General features: G+C 37.4%; 1 protein-coding gene across 8 annotated transcripts in view; it reads left to right on the top strand.

Moving 5' to 3' along the window:
• Positions 1-17,782, top strand: part of ZNF385B (zinc finger protein 385B) — a 172,673-nt gene that overhangs the window by 142,946 nt on the left and 11,945 nt on the right. For all 8 annotated transcript variants that reach the window (XM_033010943.2, XM_033010944.2, XM_033010942.1 and 5 more), the window contains one exon: positions 3,229-3,391. In XM_033010943.2, coding sequence (XP_032866834.1) covers positions 3,229-3,391 — 163 coding nt within the window. The remainder of the gene's footprint in view (positions 1-3,228; positions 3,392-17,782) is intronic.

Genomic DNA, 17,782 nt, shown 5'->3' with positions numbered 1-17,782 from the left:
AAAATAGTGTTTATGTGGCTAGGAAACGTTGCTTCAGTATCTCAAGGAGTGCTCCTCTGACTTCATGTTTGGAAAGAGTATGTTTCTGCTCACGGAACAGTGATGAGTTGAAAGAGCCTAAAAACCAAAAGTTTAACAAAATGTAGCCACTGGAAGTTGAAACTAGACAAATTCAGTGTAGAAGGAAATATAATGTACTTAACTGACAAAGTGAAGCACTGAAACAATTTACCAAAGGTACATTTTCTATCCCTAGCTATTGTAAAATCAAGGCTGGACAGTTTTTTTCCCCAAAGGAATACGGACTAGTTCAAACAGTTTTGGAAAAGGCTGATGTTTTCAGAAGCCCTGCTTAGATGGCCATAGCAATACTTTCTGGCCTTATAATGTACAACTATGAATTTCATAATAAAAAGATAATAATAATTACAAAACTTAAATCAAAAGTGAGTCCATTCACTGTGTTTCCATGAGGCTTTGCTTGTGTTTCTGGAAATCTTAATTTTAATTCTGCCTGGGCTTGTTTGTTCTCAACAGGTCTCATGTACACTATGTGAGGATTGAATGAAAGGAATCAAAGATTGTAGTAGGTTATTACTGATATTGCAGGCATTATTATTGCAAATATCAGCAGAAAGGCTTATTATCAAGGAATTGACTTACTAAGTCTTTCTCTTGAGTGCACTTATGTCTCTTATGTATATCTCAGGTAGCATATGATCCTATCAACAGCACACATATGCGCAGACCATAGAGTTCAAATATTTAAAGGGACATCATCAACTTGAGAATGCTTGAATGGAAAATCTTGTACTTGCTATTATTTAAAGTTAAAAGTATTGGAAAGGAAAGGCTATATATATATATATATATACCTCAATTTCTAGCTTCACTTTTTGCACACTGTAATATGTCAATAGTTTATTTAATTTTGTTGATGGTGAACACTCCTTCTAGTGCATCATGTAACGACAGCAAAGCTTAAGAGAAACAGCCAAAGCCCAGCAAGGGTAGAGAGAGACAGGATGAGACTCCTGTGCCTGGGTAAGGCCCAGGCCCATCAATGTAACAGGGTGAAAACAGATCTGTGCTCCTCTACCCGCATTTAGAACTGGAGAGGTCCAACCCAGAAGTTGACAATTGTCCCTTTAAGTAGTGCACATAGTAGTAGTGGTGTAGCTGTTAGTTGTTTCTTTATAATCGTTAAATTGAGTTTGTACACATGTTAATATTTCAAAGGTTTTAAAATCAAGAAGTAGCTTAACAGCAATTGATGAATAAACTCTTTACTGGTTTTATAATAACTTTTTTTAAAAAAAAATCTCAATTTCAGAGGAATTCAAAGTAAAACTTATCTAGCAGCCTTTCTTACTAAATGCGTGCTTGCTGAAATCTATAAAAGAAAATATGCAGCCACAACGTGTCACACACACTGTCCTTTCAAGGTGGAAAGCATTGTGTTTCACAGGGTGTATAATCACTTCAGAAGCTTTGGTGTGTATGAACTTCACTGCTCTACTTTAGCAGCAGTTCTCCATCAGTTTTAATGGTGCATGTAATTTTTGTGAGGACTCCAACACACTGTCTATTCTCTTGTCTGGTCCGACTGTTTCTACTCTTCACTTACACTCTACCATATGATAAAACTGTTATTACATGCTGTCCCAAGGTGACTGTATTGTAATGCCTTCTGCTGATCTTAAAATTATTTTCCTTGTTATGACATCACTCCTTATGGAATTCAAACATCTTAAATGTTATAGTTGCTTTTTATAAAAAGCATGCAACTTGTTTCATGGCTCGCTTCATTTAACACAGTGAACGAAATAAAATATTCCTAATCAATTAAAGAGAGAGAATGTGGTTTTGCATTAACATAGCAGAAGTTTACTTTCACTGATATTTATATATGCCAGGTGCCAAGGTGTAGTCATCTGGTTACATGAAGCATGCTTTCTCTGAGTGTTTTAGTTTGAAATATACTACAATATTAACTTTTTTAGTTAATATGTAACCTTCAATAGAGGCGCCTAGTAGTATGTCTGAAATAATTTTTTAAATTTATGTTTGGAAATACTAATAATACTAATTCAGCTATTGCTGAATAGCATAATGTTATGCAAATAGACTGTGTTTTGTATAAAATTATGTTTCTTACCCATTTTTGGTAAATTAGTCAAGAAAAATTGTTTAAATTCATTAGCTGAAATTTCCAAGCTTTGGAGTTTCTATTGAGCATGTAGTTCCTTAATTTTGCACCTAACAAAGTGGCCTGATTTGTCAAGGCGGCTGGTTATGTAGAGTCAGGAACAATTATGGGGACTCAGGAACACTGAAAAAATAGGCATTTATTTATGTTTTTAGCTTTAGCTGTGCAACTTCGAAACCACTGACCTAGTTTCTGAACATAGTTTTAAGGCAAAGGTGAAATAAACATTACATGCCTATGTATTCCTACTGTTCTGTTTGGGGAGACCAAGAAGAGTACCTTACGTATAAAACACTTTAGCCAAAAAAAAGAGAAGATTATATATATAAGCTCCTCTCCTTCATGTCTGTCAGGTTCCAGTTTTCTTAGTTTTTGGAAAAATATTCAAGGCGATTTATAAAACAATCAAGACTGATAAGTATTTATCTTTCTGTGTTTTACTTGGGTCTACTGAAGATTATAGGTATGTTGTTTCTCCATTTTAACCCTTCTTGCTTAATCTAATAGTGAAGTCATAATGTCATTAATGCCTGTTTCAATTGCTGTTAGTGTAATGATGAAAATACTTTGACTTCTGTACTAGATCAAGCAGAAGGAAAAATTGATTATTTAATCATGTTACAACATGGTTCATCTTTCTAACTACAAGCAATAAAGACTAGGGAACAGTACATGAAAATTGAGTAGCATCTTTCTCAGTTGGATGTGTTTACATTTGTATAGTGCTTTAAATCTTTAAGAACCATGGAAGTAAAGAATTACATTAGGAGTGACAGAGCTTTATGTAATCTTGAAGCCTCTTTTTTGGAGTTACTGAAAACATGTACTATTCATTAAAATCCCATCGTTTGAATATATAAGAATTTATATCTAGGAAAACTGTTAGTAAAAAGCTACTAAAATTTTCTAGGTGGAATAATATGGTGCCTACTATTGAAAGTGTCACTTTTCTGCCTTGTCATCCATTGTGTTATATAGAAGTACAGAAAAAAGTGAGCCTGATTTGTTCTCCTTTGTAGAGCCAGGCCGAGGCCCACTACAAAGGAAGTAAACATGCCAAGAAGGTCAAAGCACTAGAGGCAACGAAAAATAAACCCAAAGTTGGTTCTTCCAAGGACAGCGCAAAGGCTAACACAAGCTGCTCCACCACGCCAGTCACAGCCAACATCTCTGACAAATCAGGTCAATGAAAACTTTTTGTTCTATACATTCTTTATTTTCTCCCTTTTTTTAGTGTTTGTACAAGAGAATCTGGTTGCATGACAGTGATCCATGACTTGTGTTTTCTAAACTACTATGCTTTCTTGGTTTTGTTATTGTCAAAGTGCTTTTTCACATCTGTGAAACACCTGGTGTCCCTGAATGCTAAAGTTTATTTTTATTTAAACCTGTGAAATTTACTCTTATAAAGTATGAATGTCGTTCATACAACAATAATAATGGATGGATGGGGGGGGGCAGGGAGGGACAAGTCTGATGTGTATGTATTTAGCTGAAGCTCAAGAAACTTTTGTAAGAATTTTTTCTTTTTTGAGTAGGATAATACTGCTAAAACAGGAAAACACACCTTCATATATATAGTGAAGCCTCATGGCACAGATATTTCTTGACTTCCACAGCTTGTTAGTGCTTCAACATCACTTTTTTTTTTTTTTTTTTTTTTTTTCCATGTTGGTAATCTGAGGAGGATCAGTAACACTAATTGCAGTGGAGTTGCCTGAGTCTCTTTCTGCTCTGTCAGTGTTGTGTTACTGAATGAAACAGGAGAATTTCCTGAATGCACTGACAGTGAAATACTGTACTTGTTATCCAGGAGAAAGCACCAACTGTGGGTTACCCAACTGTTGGTCTAATACACTGCTTCTGAGAAGTTTGTTTCTGCCCTGGTAGCCATTTATTACTGTCTTCGCCAGAGCTGAGCTCCACTCAGATGCTGTAAGGTGAATGACACAGATGGTTTTCTGACATACACACAGCAAAAGAAAAGAAAAAAAAAATTATAATTTCCTATCAGTGTCTACTTGTCATCCTGCTCTCTTTACAGCAGCACCAAAACTGTCTTTGTCTGGGTCCTTAGCAATGACAGTGCATCCCAAATTTTGGGTAGATTCACCTAGCAAACCACATTTTAGGTTTGAGAGAGATAACATGAATCCAAGTAGCATCCTCAGGTAAACAAGCCATGTTATTATAAAACAGCAGCAAACTAATATTGATATTAATAAAATATGGACTATTGAATGGAAAAAGTTTTACAGTGTTTGATAAATTGATAAATATTTCACTCTTTGAAATACCAAAAATAGCTTTGGTAAAAATAGCTTACTGCTCCAGGTATACACTGTAAGAACTCAGATGACTGCTTAAGATATCAGTTAAAACTTTAGAGACTTTAACATGTTAAGAATGCATTCTGTGATAATGTAATTGTACAGTGCCCTCCCCTGCCTATGCCAAAGGCTGAGGGCCAAATAACAAAAGTTTCAGCATCTTTTACAAACTCCATCATCTCTTCCATAAGTCTGGATGGGTCTTATGTTTTCTTCACCAGACTATTAGATCTGTCCCTGACTTAATTTTCTTCTTCTCTGTGCAATGTGCCTAAAATCATTCACACCTTTACATTCAGTTTTTGATAAAATAATCTAACCAATTACAAGGGAAACCTGCTCTTGATACTTCTATATTGCCCTGTTTTGACACTGTGTTGTTTTATGTTATTAATTACTCCACACACATTAGACAGATTACCATCTGTGTCTGTTGGATTATACCACTGCAAGTGTTTCTACATTAAAAATAAATCACAGTGGAAATTTAGTTAACCACTTTCTTCCCATTAGGAGAACAGTGGGATTCTCTGTGGAGGGGATGCTCCTCAGAGCCTGTTAGTTCTCTACAGGAGATTGCAGATGGGATGTTTGGGAGGACAAAAACCTGAACCTGGAATGGCAAATGCTCCATGTACGCAGGGAGTGCTGGTCACAGAGGTGGGGAACAGCTTGGAGATTGGGGTTTTTACCAGGCTATGGACTTGAAACCAAGCCATAATTTTGTTCAGCTGTGCTTTCCGTTACAGAGGCTGTTGTTCATCTGTTCTTTAATATATGTTTAGCTCTTCAACATAATGCTTACTGCAGCTAGAACAGTCATTACGTTACTTCTGGGAATCAGTGGCAGGGATTTTTTGCTTTGGAGCAAATTAACTGACACCTTTTTTTCTGAATATTTTAACACAGCTTTCATTCTCTGAGAAATGGATTATTGCTATATATTAACTGGATAGATATATTTTAGTTTTCCTTAAAAGATTTCTAATACTAAGATTTTCAGTTTGTGTGTGTGTTTGTGGTCTTGGGTTTTTTAATCCTGATTTCCAGAGGAAATGAGACTTAAGGTCACATCATCTGTCCTTATCTCTGTTATTCTCTGGCCCTGTCTTCACAACTTCGTCACTATTGCCTAGTGTGAAAAATCATGGCATCTAGAGGTTTTAATGACGTTCCCATAAATTTGATGAAAGTTGGCACCTGGATAGAAGAGAAACCTTAAGGTCCATCCTGAGAGATGCGGCCATATGAGCTCTGTTTTGCTTGGCCTGCTGACTGGCCAAGCAGTATCTTTACCTTCAGGAGAGGGGATTTGAGAGTGTGTTTGTGTGATGTAGGTCTGAAAAAAAATGTGTCAGAAGGACATAAGGTAGGGTCTAAATTGAACCAAGGAAGGGAATTAAATTGCGGTGTTTGTGGAGCTACTTAACCATTGTACTTTGGAGAATTTCTAAATTCCTGAGTAATTTTCATCAAGAAATAAGTCATTCCTCGTGTCCTTTCGAGTATGGAAAAGGAGAATGGGAAGTTAAACAGAGAAGACAGTTTTAAGTTCTTGTGTTCATTTGTTATCTGCTGTACTTCCCCTGGTATTAGTGCAGAATGGGTAAGGAGTATTATAGTAAGCTGATAAACTGAATTTACTATTCTTTTATGTAGGTCTGCTGACAAAAGGACACAACAGACATGTCTAGCAGCCGTTTTGATGCACTGTCATTTTGAGTGACATAATGATGAATGATTTGGAGCTCTCCAGACTGAACAGTTGCTATATATTAAACTAAAACGTCAAGTTAAGTTTTCTAGAGAGCCATGTCTTCTGTGGGTCAGACAGCATGAGATCCAAAACACTTATTTGTCAGAAGTCACTATTGTAGTTGTAACAGGAAAAATGTGTTCACTGTTAGCTCATCTTGTGTGATGAATCTATCAAAGGCAAAATCCAAATTTATCCAGTCCTTATTTTTCAAAACTTATGATGCAGTGGTCTTTCCATAGCTGTTCCTTTCAACTTGAGAAGTGTGGATGCTGGTAGAGCTACAAAAGTTAAATTAATGTAAAGTCTTTTGGGAAGTTTCCAGGAGAATGTGGGCTCCTGCATAGAAAAGTGATCTCAACTGAATGGAAAGGGGTGACTCTGGAACTCATTCTGAGCATGATGATGCCCAAGTTCTGAGAGAGTGGTCTTCCCTGCTGATGTTAATAATACATCATGATTCAGAAATTATTTTGGTAAATTGATCATCAGCAGCACGTAACGATAAAGCCATAATACTTTAATGCTGAGTTGGCTGCAACCTCAGGTAAGTGGTTATTGATGGGTTGGATTGCACAAGTTTTACATCCTAACATGATTAGACTACTGTGTGATCTTATTTTCTAAGCACACAACTCTCCACCATTTAGAAAATACTTGTTTACTGGTACTTGTAAGTACCACCATCCTATCCTGTTCACTATGTCTGCAGATGGGAAGAAAATGCCACAAATGATGTGTGACAAGGCTGTTGTTCCCCTACCTCTTGTTGGGTCGTGTCTCCTTGTCCTGATGGGTATTTGCAGATTGGAAGTGTCCATAGCAGACCGTTTCATAACCTGTCTCCCACATGGTTTCTCTAAGCACCCAGGAAAAGACTACTAATGGCTCTGGAACAGTTTCATATGCTAAAAAATCACTACTGTGACACTGCGAGCTTTTTTGTAGCTGCTTTGAGACATGGTTACAGAACAGCAGTGTTAACAGGACTGGGAGCTGCTCTTTCATGTGAGGCTGTGGTGAGCTGACCCTGAATAGACGGCAGGTGCCCACCAAAGCTGCTCTATCACTTCCCTACTCGGCTGGACAGGGGAGAGAAAATATAACAAAAGGCTCATGTGTCAAGATAAGGACAGGGAGAGATCACTCCCCAGTTACCCTCACGAGCAAAACAGACTCGGCTTGGGGAAAAAGTAATTTAGTTTATTACCAATCAGAGTAGGATAATAAGGAATAAACCCAAATCTTAAAACACCTTCCCCCCACACCTCCCTTCTTCCCAGGCTTAACTTTACTCCTGATTACCTCCTCCTCCCCAGCAGTGCAGAAGGAGAGGGAGTGGGGGTTGCAGTCAGTTCATCACACATTGCCTCTGCTGTTTCTTCCTCCTCAAGAGAAGGATTCCTCACACTCTTCCCCTGCTCCAGTGTGGGGTCCCCCCCATGGGTGACAGTCCTACATGAACTGCTCCAACATGGGTCCTTCCCACAGGGTGCAGCTCTTCACGAACTGCTCCAGCGTGGGTCCCTCCCACGGGGTGCAGTCCTTCAGGAACAGACTGTTCCAGCGTGGGTTCCCCATGGGGTCACAAGTCCTGCCAGCAAACCTGCTCCAGCGTGGGCTCTACTCTCCATGGGACCACATATCCTGTCAGGAGTCTGCTCCAGCACAAGTTTCCCATGGGGTCACAGCTTCCTTCAAGCATCCACCTGCTCTGGTGTGGGGTCCTCCACAGGCTGCAGGTGGAGATCTGCTCCACCATGGGCTGCAGGGGCACAGCCTGCCTCACCATGGTCTTCACCAGGGGCTGCAGGGGAATCTCTGCTCTGGTGCCTGGAGCACCTCCTCCCCCTCCTTCTTCACTGACCTTGGTGTCTGCAGGGTTGTTTTTCTCACATACTCTTATTCTTCTCTATGGCTGAAGTTGCTGTTCAGCTTTTTTTTTTTTTTCCCCTTCTTAAATATCTTATCCCAGAGGCACTACCACCGTCACTGGTGGGCTCAGCCTTGGCCACTGGCGAGTTTGTCTTGGACCCGGCTGGTGTTGGCTCCATTGGACATGGGGGAAGCTTCCAGCAGCTTCTCACAGAAACCACCCTGTAGCCCCCCGGCAACCAAAACCTTGCCATGCAAACCCAGTGCAGGGGCAGAGATTCCCTTTCCTCCCTGTGGAAGCTCAGGATTTTCAGGATGGCTTCACGCAGGAGTATGCATATATGTACGGCATTGCTTTAGAAAAGGGCAGCGGTAGCAACCAGTACATAACACAGTTTATAATATTAAGAGTGTGTTTTAAATATAGCTCTGAGAATGCAATAGAAGACAGTGACTGTGATCTGAGGTTAGCACAGTCTAGATGCTTACAGTGATGAGTCCTTTAGGAATGCATATAATAATAATTGGATTAAAATGTCACTGCTTACTTATCAAGCAAAGAGTAATTCTTTGATCATACTTCAAAATCAAAATAGATAGTTCAAAATGAAGCAGACAGATGATGTGGTTCCACCTTCTTTGCATTTTGCTTTGATATAAAAATCAGGAAGTAAATGCAACTGTTCTAAACTACTCAAAAGTGTCAAAACCAGGTTTCAGATTATAAAAGTAAGGTCATTTTTTTTTCTGTCTTTGATCCATTCAGTATATGCTCTATTTCCTTTGTGTCAGTGAGGGCTGTTTATGAAACTATATGTATGAGCATTTCAAGTTCAGTCCTCATTCAGATAAGAGCAGAAGGCTCTGCTACTTGGGTCTTAGTAGGTACAGACAAAACTTTAGTGTGCTCTGTGAAGAATCCTTTCTCCTTTCTCTTCAGCTGGTACAGGAATAGGCAACACTATACACCTACCTAGGCCAAATGCTAGACCCTATTTCAAATCCTGACCGCTCTTACTACTGCTTTATTCTGTAGCCGTGTTTCAGGGCAGCTCAACAAGCAGTTGACAGGGTCATGGTGGTGATATTCCAGCATATGGGCAGTCCTATGCTGATCTGCTGTGTACAGCAAGGACGGTAGGAAAGGAATGCAGCTGGGAAGTTGTTTGTCAGGTTCTTAATACTAAAAAGGCCCTCTAAGAATTACTCGTCATTACAGCTGTATAACTAAAACCAGCTGGAGGTTGTTCTCAGGAACGTTGTCATGCTAGAGTGCAGCACAGTGTCTGACACCAAATGGGCTAGCTCACATTTTGAAAACAGCCTAGACACGTTGATGGACCTAATAAATGCCACTTGATGTCATGTAGACATATGGTAATTAGTTGGCCCATTAGGCAGGACTGGCAATTCTAAGCTTTATCAGACTTAGAAAATCTGACCTTGAGGTCTTGCCTGTGGGTTTTAGTTCATTAAAGGCTTTTTATGGGTGCTTTGACAACAAAACTGAGTGTTTTTTCCTTTTATTCCTGAAGTAGAGTGCAACATGTTGAATCACATTTACTCAGGAAAACTACGATGGGTTGGATTTCTCCAGTGTCCCAATTACCAGTGCTGTTTATTCATCAACTACCAATGAGCTGTAATGTCTCAAGAGAGGGCTCAGTTCCTATTTCGCAAGTCTACCACTGGGACTTAGTCATGTTGCTTTCATCACTTATTTTAAAAGTCTTTCTGCCAATACTTAAAATCTAAGCTTTTCCATGTGCATTTCTGTACTTGGAGTAATCCTAAAAATTATACCAGTTCTCTTAAATGTTAAGGTGAAAAGGGATTTTGTTATTTCCATTTATCACCTTGTTTTCCACTCATTTTAAATGAATGGCTTGTTTACATAGCTCCAATAAACTTTTTTTAGATAATCCTTCAGAAATAGCTAGGAGATAGAGACACGCAGCCTCCACAGCTGAACTGTGGTATATCTTTTCTGGGGAATTTTAGGTTATTTGTCATACAGATATCATTATAAGAATCTCAATGTTTAGGGTGTTTGTAGGGCATTTATTATTTAATCTTTTAATTATTTATAATGCGACGAAGTCCTCTAGATATCAAAACATGTTTTGACAAAGTTGAATTTTGAGGGTGGGGCAGAGAGAGAGAGGCTCTAGGAAAGGAGCATGACAAGGATGTGTTTGGCTTGCTGTCCCCCAATGTCAGTGAGCCATATTTAGAAGTTCTGTCTTATGCCCCTCAAAGATGATTGTCATTATGTCTAGCCTCCATCAAAAGCTACTGATGACCCTCATCTGTTCTTCACATTTATGCTTACATAAAGAATTCTGCTGAAGTTATATGCTATAAAATAATCATGCATCTGTGTTTATGTGTATTCAGATAGTGCCTGCTAAGCACAGGCATATTTCTGTTAGGTAAAGGCATTAGTTTATGGTCAACTAAATAGTAAATTCAATCAGATTAAGCCACCAACAAGAGTCATTTCAAGGGCATTTTTTCATTAAACCCTCTGAGGATGGTAGGTTTTGTTCAGTTTTCATTCAATGTTTCACAGCCATCTGAAGATCACTCTGTATTGCTACCTGTTGAAACTCTGTCCCTAAAACAGAGGTAAATGGACAGTATAGAATTTACTGCTTGACCACAGTGCTTTTATAGTTGATAATATAAAATATAATTAATAAATGCTCATAAATTCATCACAGATACCCAGTTGCAAGTATCATGCATGTGTAAAGTACACTGTCAGTGGCATATTTAATACCTCTACTGGATTTAGTAGTAAATAGCTCCTGGGAATTTTCTGTTGGGTTATTTCAGCAGCTGTTTCAGGAAGTTGCTGTTTGGTTTATGCTCTTAGGATGAAAGGTTAGCCAAAAGGGTAATTAGCAAATCAAAGTCACTTAACAGGAAATCGTTAGAATCGGTTGGATCTTTAAACACTTTCTTCCCTGTCACTGTTACTGTTCATACTTTTCAAAAGTAGATATTCGGGCCTCATCTTTCCATGTGTGTCTTACAGCCTGAATGGAAGAGCAGTCATTTTGCATGTTGTGGTGTTGATAAACTCCTGGGAGCAACTTAAAGTCTTCAGGTGTTTCTTCAGTCCTTCTATAATAATGCTTAGTAGCATATATTAAATTCTGTATCTCTACTGAAAACTGATTATAGGTGCCATTAACTGAAAAATAAGCTCTGCAGCTGACACAATTACATTGATGAGCTGTTGCAATTCCTGTTCAAATTGAAAAAGGTCAATCTTTTCTTTCTGCAGTTATTATACCAATCAGAAATACATGCAAGAAGGATTTTGTTTAGAAGAAATGATAAGCTTTTTCTCCTGCAGTAATTTAAGCAGAAGCTCTGCATCAAAAATATATCATAAGATGAAATATGACTCTTTTTGGGTTCTCTGCTCTGTGATTCATGTGCCCTGTATCATTAAAACTGTATACTACTATTACTTTTACTTATTCCTGTTGTAAAAACTGGAATTTCATTGCATATTTTTTCATTTGCATCCTTAAAATTATACAAAATTTTTCTTATTTTGAAGAGAGGTAAAGATAGGCATTGGGCCAAGCAAGAATGACTCTGCTAATGTTGCTGGACAGTGGGAGCAGAGCTACAGATGCTCTCAGCTACTGGGGTTTTTTTAGCTAGATGAATGTGGTCATTTAAATAATCCACTTATATACATCGAATCTTTCAGCAACCCTTTTATATTGTGAAACAGAGCATCTATTTTTCATGTTTGTTCTGCTAATGATGTGCCTATTGAATATCCAAAGATTTTTTTTTTATAAGATGATGATGATAATGGAATGATAATAAGAACAATATCAAATAACAAAACTTACTAGCAAATGTATATATGTATATTTATATATAGGACATAATACCAGAGAAGTGGCACTACCAGAACTATTACATATCACAACATTTTTTACTCATTATTGTATTTACAACATACTATTACAAGAGTTCTTGAGTCTTCAGGTAAGGAAATGAAGAAGAGGAGAAAGTGGGACAAAAAACAAGTAGCTGGCAAAAAGAAAATTGAGACTGAGCTACCAGTGTCATTCATCTGCTTTGCAATTTTCTATTAGGAAACAAAAAATCAGGGTTATGTAATGAGTTTTTGTAAAAATTGCAAATGAGAGAAATAAAATATCCCCTTCTGTCACCTTAAGATGGTTATTATTTTGATGGTGAATGACAGCATTATTTGCCTAAGAAAAAATTAATTTGTGAACCAAGCCATAGGTTTGTTATTAGATGACTAAGAAATTCAAATCAGTGGAAGTTCTCTATATTTACGTAGGACTGAAATTAGTCCTTTAAATCCATTAGAATGGAAAACTCCCCAAAAATACAGCTGCTGGTTTTGTTGATTTTTTTTAACAAGCCTGGGAGGAGTAGCTTTATCTGTACTTAATACTTTCACAAAGCTTATGAACGAGATATATTGCTAAAGAAGCAAGGTCATTTTTTTGATGCCTGACATTTAGTTTTCTCACATAATCAGAGAAGAAATGACAGAATGCTGACGATTGCTCATACTATTGGTAGTTGAATGTAGTTTTGTCTGTGTCCAGTTGTGTCAAAGTTAAAGGTTGTGTTGAGTCTGTAAAATTTTAGTTAAATTTCCTCATTTTCTCTCAGTGAAGTGAATTTAGTGTCCAGATGTATGAGTCAGGCCCAGTGCTGTTACTTCAGGATGCTTTAGATTTGCCCCTAAATGAGATAAATATTCTAAATTTTAACCTTTTTTTTCTGGAAAATATGTATTCATGATTGGGGAAAACAGTCTTGCTGGTGTCTCTTTTTCTGTATTTCTCAGCAACTATTTAAGAAAAGGAAAAGACTATGAGAGTACAAGCTGGTCTAGCGGTAACTTCCATACAATCAATAATGTGGCTTGATTTGGGGTTTTTTGATAAATATTATTTTTACTCATACTTATCTTCATTTTACACCATAAATGCAAGCAGCATTTAGAACACAAGGGAAAATATATGTTGCTAAGGGATGGCAGGCAATTGTGAGACCAGGAATTTGGTAAGTTGGTTTAGATACAGAATAGTTCAGAGACCCTGAATCAAAACCAAAAGCAACAACATCCATTGCTGGCACATCAGACATTTAAGTAGGTCTTTTGAAAAATCTTCCTTTATCATCCTTCCACCTCAACTCTACAGCTGCTGTGTTATTGACTTGGTATGAGAAATATGTTACATTTCCTATAACATAAAAATTATACATACAATCAATAGGCTACATATTATTCCCTTATTGCTTGTTTTTAAGGAGAGTGAAAATATTTTGGTGTCTGTTAGACAAGGTATATTTGAAATGCAATTTATTGGTCAAATCTTGAGGTCATGACTAAATACTCAGAGTCCTGTGAGTCCTGTGGTCATGACTAAATACTCACAGTCCTGTGAGTCCTGTGGCAAACCTGCCACAGAAATTGGTGAGAATGCACAATTTTAGTTGTCATTTAGTTGAAATGAAGATGAGTGTTTCATAGTTTACTTCAATGGCAGTTCTGCCTGGGAAAGTACCGAGTAAGTAGTTCAGACACAGGCCCACAAGAATGTACTTCCATGCAGATTGTCAGTTCTTCTTGACTCATTTATTTAGACAACCATAAATTTTGTATTGAGTTCCAAAGCACTTTAGCATCTGTGAGTAGAATTTTAAGATTTTTTTTTTCCAACAAAGTGAAATGTGTTTCTAGTAATCTATTTCAGATTCATAGATGGAGCAGGCAATGTTATCTTTATAGTTGGGGAGATCAACCAAAACATTTTTAAGCAGAAGCGAAGGATGTCTGGGCAGAATACAGTACATTTGTTGTAATCTTTGAATTTTTTTTTCTAAGCATTCCTATGTTATTAAAATGTTAAAAAGACAATGCTGTACTACAGAAACTTTGCATTCCAGGACCTTTAAAATAAATGTGGCTGAGTCTGTAATGGGAGTATAAAATATTCACAAAAGAAGAGGTATCTGTTGTCAGAAAAAGATAAGTCTAACCAGCAAAAACATTTCACCCAGATGAGAGTCGCATTTTGTAATAGCAGAACTTACACTATATTTCAAACTTTCCTCAAACTGTATTTTAATTTTCTAATTAGTAAATTTTTCCATTCCAGCCAATGCAGACTGGCAAAGCTCAGAAAAGATAAAAGTTTAAGGTAGATTTAAAGTAAGTTTGTCTAGACATACAGCAACAGGAGCCAGGAAGACTAAGCTGTTGGATAGTCTTATTTTATGGATACTTGTTAAATCAACGTCCACCCTTGCTAGCTGTGTGTTGTTGTGTGTCCCCCGGTTAGATCCACCTTGTTTTCAGCTGCTGGCAGCATAGTTCTGCCGATTGTGCTGAGTTTTATTAACAAACTTCTACTGAAAATTTTCCCAACCTACTCTAAACAGAGATGCAATGTGTCACTGAGAAATTAGGTATCGGCAATGTACAGTAGGAAATTGCTCTGTATTTGTGTTTGTAAGTGAGCTGGTTTTCTCTAGAACTAACACACTGCATCTGCCATTAGTTAACTGTTCACTCTATTCAGTCTAAAACTGTAAAAGAAGGGGGGTGAGGGTGGGGAATTGTATTAATCTCTTCTCAAATGAGGAAAAGAGAAGTCCAATATAACCATCATGCTGTGAAAAAGCAGAACTGAAGACAAGCAGGTGAAATGGAGATGCAACACAAATTGCTTCAAGTGAGTGTTAGCAGTTGGTTTGCTCTAGACGTAGTACATATACACCTACATTTTGGCTAACAGTGCAGAATCAACCCTTGTTGTTCCTCTTGCTTTTGCACAGAGAAATTGCATTGTGTTGAAATATTAAATAAGAGATTTTTGAAATGCGACTGTGGGTGTGTCCCATTTTTTTTTGTGTTTCTTTCCCCCGGTGAGTGTACCCACGTTTTTCTTGGTCTTGGTCAGTAAAACAGTTCAAAACCACCAGCCAAACAACTAAAAGCAATTCCCCGAGAATCTCCAACTATGCAAGGAATTGACTAAAAATCATATGTGATATAGTGAGATCATCTCAGACACCCCAGTAATTGGAGCAGCAGAAACTCTCTGTTCAGGAAGGTGTACAAATAAGTACGGAAATAGATTTTGCAGGACAAGATTTTACAGTTGCAGAGCTGTGTGTACTTCTGAATATTTTCTAATTCTCATCTATCTGCTTTCATAAAAATTAAACCCATCAAAACTAAACCTTCGTAACATTGCATCTTTAGTTTGATTAGTTGCAAATAATTTTATACTCTGAAAAAATTACAGGTTCCTTTGTAAGAAAATTTCCATGACTCTTTGGTATGCCAAATGAGAAATAATATATCTAAGAAATTAAGTATCAACATCACTGTTGTACTGTAGCCAAACAAGCTATACTTCTGAAATGAGAGATACTTTGTCTTAGCCCATTGGAGAGTAGTGATGCAGTTAATCGAATAATCAATGTAGCTACAGAGTTCACTCAATATTGCAGAGCCATCCAGACATTTCCCGATGTAGCCTCAGTATCTCGAGAAAATATGTTGTAGCTTATTTCAGTGCACATTTGTGTTTGAGATGAAAAGCTTTGTATTTATAGCTTTCATTTGTTTTTCATCTTTGTATAGAAACAAAATTGGTTTTCTTTAGAATGTGTCAAACAGATTTATTTCATGTAACAACGTTTCATTGTATAAAACCTGGATGTTTTTCAGACAGGCCTAACGTATAAAAAAAAACAGTTTGCAAAAGCTAAAGGTAATCAGAGGGTTAATATCTACACTCTACTGGCTGATTTGCATGTAGGTTTGCAGTGGAATTTTTCTAGAACAGAGCCCTACGGGTTTTTTAGCCTCATTTCTCAGTAGACTGCACAACTGGTGAGAAAGTAGGTATTTTGTCTGACAGCCATTAGAGCCTTATTATTCAGCAAATGTGGAGATAAAACAAAAAAGATTTTGAAATCCCTTATCAAAGTTAGCTAACTCTGTCTTAATGAGTGTCAAAAAATAATCTAATTCTCTTTGTTGGTTTTTTTTTGAGTGATGCTGAGATGCAGGACAGAGTGCTTACAAATGCTGTATCGGTTGTGACCACTAATGACTTAATTGCTTTCCTGATATTGTCTTTATGGCGTATATTACTCATAGTGTTCATCTTTTCCTTCATAAAAAGGATAATTAATTGTGTAAGTGCATGCTTTATTCCTTTATAGCAGTGTGAGCCAGCTGAAGATAAGACTTTCTGTGAAGAACATTTTGAAAGTTGCTTTTCCTACTAGAGCTATTGTCTGCCTTTCTATTCAGTAGCTTTTCTGCTAATATATTGAAGGAAGCCCTTCTTGTCCTTCTATTAATTCAGTCATTGATCTTCTTCTCCCTCCATATCTTATTTCAGGACAAAGGGGTGTACGGCATCTGTTGTTTCCAATAGTTTTGGGTGTTCTCTCTCTGCCCCAGACCTGTGTCCTAGGACAGATCCTAGGGTTTATTTAGGCAGTCCTTCAAGTACAGTGTGGTTAAATAGATTTTCCCCACCTTGATTTTATTTTGTCATGGTTTCTTAACATCTCCCTTAATTGCTTTAGTTAGGCTTGTAACCTCTTTGACTGTGAGCTCTCTACTTTCATGTTTTTGTTTTAAATGCTGCAAATTTTGTTACGGCATTTCTGTGGTACAGCTAAAGCTACTGATATTTCTCTCTCCAAATTCTTCAAGTCCTTCACTTTCAAAGCCCTTTATAACTTTATATGCCTTTAGTAACGTACTTTCAAGATGCTGACTTGCACCTATCAGCCATTGAAACTACCTTGCCACTTCTCCTGGTCCTATTTGTGAAATGCTCCCTGCAAACAGCTGCCAAACTTCTGTTACTCTCACCTCTGCAAATTTCTCTTTCTCTGTGATGGATTGAAAAACAGAAAAAAAATCATGCAAAATTTTGCTGCCATGGTGGTGCCTGTGTTGATGACTGGTTGTTCTGTCTCTTTTGTGATTTCATACCTGTGTCTGCGGCTGTGATCTCTACTCTTAAACTGAAAAGTGCTTTGTCTGGGTAGCACCTTATTGTTCTGTGTGCAGAAAGCTTATAACAGCAAGGTCAAATCATAGATTTTAGTAATATCAACTAACTTGCCTCTCTTCAGCATTGTCAATAGGCATGTTTAATAAAGAAGTGTAGGAAGAAATAATGTAGTGGGAAATGTCTCACTTTTTAGTTTTATGTCAGTTATGCCAGGCATCTAACATGTCAAATTTTTTAACTGAGAATTTTATTTTTCAATAAACACCTTCTTATTTTATGTTTGTTGATGTCAATTTAGCTACAGTGATAAGCTTTTCTGCAAAATCGCTTGGATTGTATACGGCTGTAATTAATGCAACTGATTTTACCTTTGCTACACAGTTGATGAGGGAAAGAGAGTTGATACAACAGTCTGACAATCTGATTGATTTCTCCTCCTCATTCTGTAATCACTGTATGTTTCAAAGGTTGTTTAATGCAGCCCAATATTCATAGGAATATTTGGAGCTGTTGAAATTACAGGGAGACTCTGAAAATGTCTTTC

The sequence above is a fragment of the Tyto alba genome, unplaced genomic scaffold (assembly GCF_018691265.1).
Source record: "Tyto alba isolate M040663 unplaced genomic scaffold, T.alba_DEE_v4.0 Super-Scaffold_7, whole genome shotgun sequence".
Lineage (NCBI taxonomy): Eukaryota > Metazoa > Chordata > Aves > Strigiformes > Tytonidae > Tyto > Tyto alba.
Note: the sequence above shows the minus strand (reverse complement) of the source record. Positions and strands in the feature narration are given on the sequence as shown.